We start from the raw sequence: 9372 nt of genomic DNA, 5'->3' as shown, positions 1-9372 counted from the left end.
GGGAAAATAGATCAAATGTTGTTCTATGTAACAAGAACATTATGTTGATGCATTGGTGTCAGAATTTCAAAATGAGCATTGCAAGAGTGATGGCATTAATATATTAATTCAAGAGAGGTGTTTGTATTGTCTGATTGGATTCAGACATCAGAACCAGCAGGAGCCATAGGATCAGAACTACCAGCTGGAACTAAACCCTTATATAATGAACAAAATGCATTTGAAATGTGGGGAGATTTGCTTTTAAGCTTTTGCTATTCTGGCTGAGCAAAACAGACATGTAGAGGGAGGGTTTAACCTAAAGACGTAGCTAGGAATGTTGGCACCCAGGGCAGGGATGCTCATGGAGAAAGGTGTGCATGTTTCACTTGTTTCCATTATTTGATAGTTTTTAAGCAAGTCATTCAATTGTGTTTTTATTTAGAAAGGAAGCAGAAAGAAAACAAAGAACATACCTGGTATTTCCACTTGAAGTAAAGAAAGCAACTTCAATATAAAAATGGGTATCCAGCACAGTGCATTAGTAAATACAATGAAGAAAAAGCGTTTTGCAAGGGTCATCTCTTTTTTAATATGATTCCGGATTTCAGTTGCTGTGATAGCTGTTTGGTGAACACTATAGAACATACTTCCGTAGGAAAACACAATGATGATAAAAGCTGCCAAGTTTACACCTATTTAAGAAGTTAAGGCATGTTAGTGATTTGATAGCAATGATATGTATGAGACTTGTTAGCAAGTTGGGGAATTTATAGAGCCGGTAGTAAATGAGAATCTATACCCAAATTACTATCACAAGGGGATTTCAGATGCATTCTGCACTGAAGATTCTGCCTATGTATCTAGGGCATTGAAATTAATGACCCCACTCAAAGTAGAGAGAGGTAGTTATGTTACTGTGAGGACAGGGTAGATAGATTGGAGCAGCCCCAGGCTGGCAGGCTGACCCCCCTGGGCCCCCTGCCAACCGGGGCTGCTCCAACCCAGCTCAACGTGCTGTGGTCCTGGGTGCATGTTCAAACAGCACACCTGGGAGCAATAAACTGCAGAACAATAAGGGCCAGAGTTTATTGCTTTCAATTAATTGTGTGTGTAGATGCGCCCCCGCCCCTCCCCCCCTTGGGTGAAGATGTTTTAAATCTTGGTCTCATTATTGCTTTATTTCTCTGACAAAGTTAATCAGTTCAGGTACTTACATGGCTCTTCATCTCCACAGTATCAGGGCATCTTGCCAATCATTAATGATTTTAGGCTCATAACATCCTGCTGAGATCAGTGCCTGCATTCTGCAGAGGGATAACTGTACCTTCACTATTTAAAAATAAGCACCTCGGGGTCTTCATGAATTTCACAATGGGCCGAATTTAAAATATGGACAATATATGGTGTAAAATTCAGTTTTGGGGTACAGATTTTAGTACTTTGGTGCATCAAATGTCATTTTCTATATAAATCTGAGCAGCCAGATATGGAATTGGACAGGCTACCGATGCTTTTATATTTGTTTGAAAACTGGGTTTGCTACATAATCTCATCCAATAGATATGAAGGAAGAAATGTAATATACTTACCTAAGAAAATAACAACAGAATAGATCTGGCTTCCTGTACTTTCTGCCTGTTCTGAATGAAGCGGGAAACAGACGCCGTTGGTGCCATAGTAGTTTCTGAAAAATTCCTTATTGCTCAGTGGAATAAAAGCAACCACAAACCCAATAATCCAGATGAGAATCAAGATGGAGATTGCCCTGCACTTTCCTGGCTTCAAGCACCTAAAAGGGTAAACTATGCAGATGTATTTTTCCAAAGTCAGGTAAGTCAGAAGTAAAACTGAGACCTCTGTGGACAGAATAGCCAGTGATCCCACCAACTGGCATTGGGTACTATCCATCCACAATTGAGCATGCTTGTTGTATTCGCCACGGAATTTAAGATCAAAGGCTCCAATCACAAACAAATATATTCCCATCAGACAGTCAGCACCTGTAGAGTTAGAATTTAACAGTACAATTTACATGCACAAAAATGGAAAAAAGTCATATTATATGTACATCATAATCTTCCATTATACTATACTCACTCTGTATGTATGTGTTCATATACAATCAGTATTGCAAATGGAAGCCTATTGATGACTATAGCTAAGATTGTACAAAAAGTTTCAATCCTAAAATCCTGGCTTTGGTGACTGCCTAAAATTTTCATTATTTGGACCAATATTTTATTTTCCATGCTTGTTTTCTACCCAAAGGTTTTTTAGTCTTTTGTTGTTTTTTTTAAGTTAAAGTAAAAGCAGTTTAGTTGTTTACGAGCACAAGTGGAAAATATGTAATTTGTATACATACATCATTAAAACCCACTCTTTTAACCTTTATTTGAACAGTTGTAGTCACAAAATAACTAGATTATTTAAATTTGGTGTGGAAATCACAAAGTAGAAGTGTGTCTGCTGGCATACAATAATTTCATTTTGACTTGAGCAAGATAACTACAAACATCATGTGGGATGAGGCACAGTACAATTCACACAGAGGTTTTGGCTATGATTGAAAAATACCCCATGACAGATGTGTGCCCATCTACTTAGCTCAACAGTGGTATTGACATGGTATTGACAGGTTTCTTGTACATTCTTGAAAATTTGTAGAAGAGAACTCCATAAGTGACCTTAAAAGACATCTAGTCTCTGTTGCATATCTTCTAGAACAGTGATGCTCAACCTTTTTCCTTGGAAGGCCTGATGGGCAGTGCCAGGCTGGTGGCCAGTGCCCAAGGCAAGCACACCAGTACCCCATCCAGCTATGCCAAAAGGTCTAGCCTGGCCTGGCCCTGAATCTGCTGCTCAGGGGGTAGGGGGCATGGCCCAACCCTGATTCTGCCATGCAGGGGGAAGGGGAAAGTGGGTGAAGAAATCTGGTATAGGGGAAGGGTGGCAATATTAATGGGCTCTGTTACTTCTGTCAAATTCCCCTACTTGTGGGGAGCCCTGAGGGCCACATGCAATGGCTCTGCAGGCGGCATTTGGGCCACGGGCCAGAGGTTGAGCACCCCTGTTCTAGGGTATATAGTCTAACCTCCCATGTTCAAAAATCATCAGTGTATAACAAGGCCCCTAAAAAATAATGCCATTGGCTAAAAATTCACATGTTGAAATTTAAAAGAAAGAAGTCATGTTCCTTTGTTTTGCCGTGGACTTTTGAGTGTTCAGGGTGCATTTGATACACATTTTCAGGCTTTGCTCCACAGCCACAGGGACTTATAAATGAATTACCTTTGAAATAACATGCAAAATTCTCAAGCAATGTGTCTTTTTTCAGCAGTAGGTGTTTTAAGATTAGTAGTAAATATCATAAAACTGGCGATGAACTTGTATGAGACGTTGACACTGCAGAGCAGGGAGAGAGAAGATTTCTCTGCTGTGAACCTCTCAAGCCATATTTACACTCCCTTTTTGCATATCTGGAACTGCTGAGAAAGAAACCCTGCTTATTCACTACTAGCGTATTGAGCTGTGGGAACTGGGCAGAGTAGACAGCTCAGAGGGATCCTGAGTGCATGTTCACATGCTTAAGATCCCTCTTGTGTCTGGACTGTCTGCTGTGTGCTATGCTTAAGAGTGGGAGTTTGGGGTATGGGTTTTCACCCACTGGTAGGCCCATGGCTCAGCAGGGAGGCAGTAGAGAAATAGGCATGAGATAAGGTACTTTGACATGTGTGTCCAAACCAGCTATTCCAATACTTTGACAACTCAGACAGCTTCAAAAGTCCTAAACAATGGACTTGTTGCAATCATATTTTACACATTAGTAGCAATGACTTTCTAATGCTATTACTGTAATCTCATGAAATGCTGAATTTAAGGTTAACCCCTTCGTATTTAAATCAAACACACATGCAGGGTGTTTGAAGTTATATTTATCCTATTACAAAATAGTTTGTCTTAAAAAAAACAAACCCCACAATCACACACTTATTTATAAATAATTAATAAAATAACTCCTGACATTCCATGAGAGGTGACTGAGAGCAAAGAACAGGATTTGCTTAGGCAAACAAAATGTGCAGATGAAAGTAAATTGTTAGGATTTGTCCAAAACAATTGTATCTGTATGCACAACAAATACAGAGGCAGACAAGGTTCATTGCATGAATCTGATAAAAGATACCAGATTCACCCGAAGAACCTTGTCTGTCCATCTATGTCCTTAGACCAACACAGCTACAACCTACTGTGACAAGTACAGATACATTCACATGCTTTAAATGAGCATGTGGCTCTCAAGCTTTTTTGTACCAGGGAACTATTTGTAAGCATCAATAGCTAATCTCGACTTGGTGCCCCTCATTCCCAACCTGCTGCCCGCAGGCCCCAGCCCCACAGTGTGTGGGGCAGGGGGTGGGTATGAGGGGCCCAAGCAGCCCCTTGCAGGCTGGAACTCTGCCAGCCTGCAGGGAAAAAGCCACAGTTTCCTATGCTTTTCTCCTTTGAAGGAGAATCTGTTTTAAAGTTTGTTTGCGACCCTTTCATATATTCTTACAATACACTTTTGGGACACGAGACATGGGTTGAGAAACGCTGCAAATCTTGGGCGTGCTTCACCCTTTCCAGCTTTGGCCCTTTTTCTTTAGTTGAGACACACAACACTGATCCACTCTCTCAGACCTCGTTGCCTTGGTCTCAGTCCCTTGTGTTACTGCCCAGACCAGGTCTCAAAACACAGTTCATCTGTCCTAGACACCCTGCTGCATGGCCTCTAAACCACCCCCATAGCCACAACTCAGTCCTGTGGTCTAAGCGTAAGGTCCAAGGGAGAAAACAACTAAATAAACCGGCCAGTTGCAACTCAGACATAAACCCCCACCATGGGTTTTTTCACAGCTGTCACACTCCTACCCTAAGGCAGACTTGTTCTCTCAACCTCCATGGTACCCCCATTATTTTCTGACAGACAGCTCTGTCCACAGCTCCTCCCCCCATAGTGTTGCAGGCATAGACTAGCTGCCTCAGGCCAGAGGCTGGGCGGATATGCACCTAAGCCCTGCCCTCTTCTGGTCACCTGATCCAGCTCTGCCTATAGGGCCCAGGTACTACTGACTCCCAAATCAGCAACCCCACATCTGCTATCTGCAGTCTGGGTCCTGCATTGCAATGTAGCCAGGGTACTTCCACCTGTTGCTCCTCGCAGCCATGTTTTCTGCAGACTGCACTGGCTTTGCTCTCCCCATGTTGCTCTGCACTCTTCTTTCCAGTAAGAGGAGTAGGGGGGCCCTGTTATACACAGTATAGTCAGATGACAACTTGCTCTCTACAGTAAGTGAACAAAGGCAGAATCCAATAACCTTTGCATTGTTTGGGGTAGACTATCCTGTATTATAACTGGTGAAAACTGGAAAGTAATTGGCTAAACCAACTGTATCGGTGTTCGCAATAATAAATAGTGTAGGTAATTTAAAATCAGGTTTTTAAAATGTCTATCTTTTACTCAAGGAATACTTACAGCACAGGGACATTATTGAGATGGCATGGAGCTTGTTCTCAGACCTGATATAAGGTCGCATGCAGATAACAAAGATATTTCCAAAGCAAGTGACAGCAGACACAACCCAGACGAACACCCTCTGTATAATGCTTGCCAAGAGATTTTCAAACGATGAAATTCCATCGGTATTTGGTTTACAGCTGCGCACGTGAGGGGCATATCCACAGTACTGGAATTTCTTAAAATATCTGGGTGAGGAAGAAAAGAGGGTGAAAAGAGGCTAATTTGTTTGTGGATCTGTTTTTCACAAAAATATCTGAATCTGGTATCTATTTAGGAAAAAAAACCAACAAAGTAAAATATGTTTATATGGTTATGGAACCAGTGGTAGAGTTTTTTGTTTGTTTTTTTTTTACCATGCACAAAAGAAACTTCAAGTCTTTGTATAAAATTTGTCAGAGTTAAGAATTAACTGAATAATGTTGTATGGTAGTTTGACACTAAAAAATGCCATATATGGAATTCCAGTAGCAAAAATACCATTGAAAACTGTATTTTGACTACAAGCTATGCAATTAAAACAGATTGTAACAGTGTAATCCAACAATTACTTGTCGCCAGTGAGCAAGGGGTTAACTGCCTTTGACTCTAGTTCCCCTTTCCCTAGTTCATGCACTTAGGTGAAGGCCCATAAAACATTTGCTGGAGAATGAGAGGGAGGAGTTCATTTATAGGAAAGTAGGGATCTAGCATCTGAGTTGGGTATTGTCTCTCTGTTTGCTTAACATATGACTGTTGGTTTTTATTGCTAGTGCTGATAAAGATCAGGGCCTGTTTATCAGCTGAAAGAGACCTAGTATGCTGAAAGCATGATAGAAATCTATTAATAATTGTTTTCATCTTAATTATGATAACAAACAAACTGATGCTCTCAGTATTACTTTAGATCAGTGATTCTCAACCGGAGTGGCATGAACTCTTTTAAGGACACCCACAGAGTGCTATGCAAATGTTAACACTGTTAGGTGTGCAAACATGATTCACAAGACAAACCCAGAAATTTCAAACATGAATTCATAATGTTAAATCATCCTAACCCCTTGTGGTCTTTCTGAGTTTTTTGTAACAGAAGAATTGCTCTATTATTTTTCTATAGTCAAAAAACAAGTGAAAACTAAAAGTTGGTATTTGAGTCTAAAATGGTTGAGAACTACGTATTTCTCTTTTTTTCTTAGTAATGCACTCAACTTAATAGACTTCCTTAATTAGTTTTACTCACATGCCAGTCCCCATACGTTTTTCTTCTCAACTGTTCTATACTTTGTCAAGGTTAAAACTCAAACACCAAGAGGCAAACTGGAATAGTCTACTTACATGTGGGAGAGATTTCTAAGGGGCTTGAACATTCTTCTTTGGATATTTGTGATTTCAATGCCTTCCAAGCTGCTGTAAACAATATATTCACAATTAAAAAGGCAACATAAAGTCTCTAGTAAAAAAATAATAAAGCTTATTGAAGGTATAAATGTATGCCTATGATTACATGAAACTTCTGATAATCCAGAATTGTATCTACCTTGTTCATACCTTTGAAACTTTCAAAAGAAAAGTGGAAGTGAAATGAGATAAAACACAGTTAATTCTAATAGATTTAAATTTTTTAACAACATGAGGGAGCTTCTTAATGGTGTCATTACCCAGCACTATTTGTAATTATTTTATTGCCATTCCAAAGGCCTGTTCTAATGATACTCTTCATTATTCTAACGAAATATAATAGCATGTTCTCAGAATGGTATTTTCTAAGTGTAAATGTATCCTTCATTCAAGAGGATGTTAAGTACTTCACTATCGTGGTAGAGTATAACTACAATTCCCCCATCATGGGGTGGAACATTGCTGACAAGAAGCATCCAGCACATCAACCAAAAATGGTGAAATGTTGACTATTCTTGCAAAACTGCTGGAGCATTTCTTGTTTGTATGGGCATATCTGTACTGGTTACTGTTTTGATTGTCTTCCAACTGCTTTGAACCTAGCCAGGATGAATTGGTATCTTTACTTGTCTCTCATCTTTATGTAAGGTCTTGCACTTTACTTGCTCTGGGATCAAGATGACAAGCTGTCACTCCATTTAAATCCTGGCACGGAGCCATGGTCAGTCTGCAGTTGTATGTTGCTGGAGTGAGGGTATAGCTAGCATTACAACACTATGTCCTTATATACACATCTGGAATTGTGTATTTCTCTTGGATCTTCTTTCCCTTTAGGAACAGATGAAGATTCTTTCAGTCAGAGTGGAGCTAAACTACTGAATGGACGGTAAACTGTTGAATCTCAGCTGAATCTGAGTCAGAACCAAGGGCACCCTGACCTCAATCATTGAGCTCCAGTACACTGATGCTGTAGTGTGTGCTCATGCGAAAACAGATCTTTAGGCAATTGCTAACGTCTTCACCGAGGCATACAGGAAAATGGGATTAACACTTAACATTCAAAAGACTAAGGTCCTTGAACAACAAGCTCTTAATAAGCAGTCCCCAGCTCTGATAATTCAGATTTACAGTGAGACTCTGGAGAACACCGAGTATACTTTGGAAGCCATCTCTTACAGAAGGCAACAATCCAACATTGCTTCAGATATGCAAATGCAGCCTTCAGATGCCGGAGGAAACAGGTGTTTTAAGATTGTGACATCATATTTGAAACCAAGTTCATGGTTTATCAGGCAGTCATGATCCCCACTTTACTGTAAGGAGCTGAGATGTGGACAACATACAGGAGACAACTTAAGTTGCTGGAGAAGTACCATCAACGCTACCTGTAGAAGATCCTTCAAAGCCAGTGGGAAGACAGATGCACCAACATTAACATCCTCTTGCAAAAAAACACCATGAGCATCAAGGTAATGATCATCCAACATCAACTTAGCTGAGCTGACCACATCGTTTTGATGTATGACTCCAGACTCCCAAAGCAAGTTTTATTCTCCCAGCTTAGCCAAGGCATATGCTTAAGAGGAGGGCAGAGAAAGTGCTTCAAGGACATCAGCAAGGCCAACTTGAAAAAATGTAACAGCACAGCATCAATTCATGGTAGACTTTTGTCCATAACTGCCCCAAGTGTAGGAAGCGTTTGCTGCAAGGATCTCAGTATTTTGAAACCTCATGATGACAACTGGAGATGGAAAAGTGGGAGTGGCAGAAACAGTGTTTTGTGGGCTGAATCAAGAAACCAGAGCCACCCACCCTGCACGGAAATGCATGCATAAGTTGTAATAGAACCTGTTGATCTTGGATTGGCTTTGTCAGTCATCTTTGGACCCACAGATAAGGCAATCATAGAAGACAATCATCCTCAACTGTCAGGCATTGCCAGTGATGATGAGATGAAGATTCAGGAAACCCTTGATATAAAACATCACAACAAATGATGTTTTTGAGGCCATTGCTGAATAGGGTGACAATTGGAATGTCATGTAAACCAAACCAAACACAAGGCCCCTATAATCCTCTTGCAAGAAACAAAGAACAAAAACCAAGTCTCTGGCAGTGGGCACTTGTCCCAATTATGTGGAGCTAGAGAGGATTTTGTCATAAGATGCTACCACACTGCTGTAGAGAGAACTGATGATGGCAGTGAATCCAGGGTGATATTCATTGTGATGAGAGAGCTGGTAGAAAGCTGTGGCCTCTTTGCTATGCAAGAGACTGACTAGATACTAGAGATCAGAGGACATCCTGGCATGGGAACTGGATAGCCAGCGTCATATTGCTGTTATCAGACAGTCTGTCAGCTTTGTGCTTAACCTAGCATTTTATAAGAGACCTTAGAGCGGGTAAGTATTTACAGTATTTACTCAAATCTAACACAAGGGTTCCCTCCGCAATCA

The 9372-nt window shown here is 40.6% G+C and overlaps 1 protein-coding gene across 1 annotated transcript in view; it reads right to left on the bottom strand.

Moving 5' to 3' along the window:
* The window catches only part of RXFP1 (relaxin family peptide receptor 1), a 41675-nt gene that overhangs the window by 4163 nt on the left and 28140 nt on the right, over nucleotides 1–9372 (bottom strand). Inside the window, exons 11-14 of the mRNA XM_025203601.1 lie at nucleotides 6854–6922; nucleotides 5498–5727; nucleotides 1572–1982; nucleotides 456–674 (exon numbers count right to left, since the gene is read on the bottom strand). Coding sequence (XP_025059386.1) covers nucleotides 456–674; nucleotides 1572–1982; nucleotides 5498–5727; nucleotides 6854–6922 — 929 coding nt within the window. The remainder of the gene's footprint in view (nucleotides 1–455; nucleotides 675–1571; nucleotides 1983–5497; nucleotides 5728–6853; nucleotides 6923–9372) is intronic.

Source organism: Alligator sinensis, unplaced genomic scaffold (assembly GCF_000455745.1).
Source record: "Alligator sinensis unplaced genomic scaffold, ASM45574v1 scaffold1223_1, whole genome shotgun sequence".
NCBI classification, from domain to species: Eukaryota; Metazoa; Chordata; order Crocodylia; family Alligatoridae; genus Alligator; species Alligator sinensis.
The sequence above is the reverse complement of the archived record's forward strand: the minus strand, read 5'-3'. Positions and strand labels throughout refer to the sequence as shown.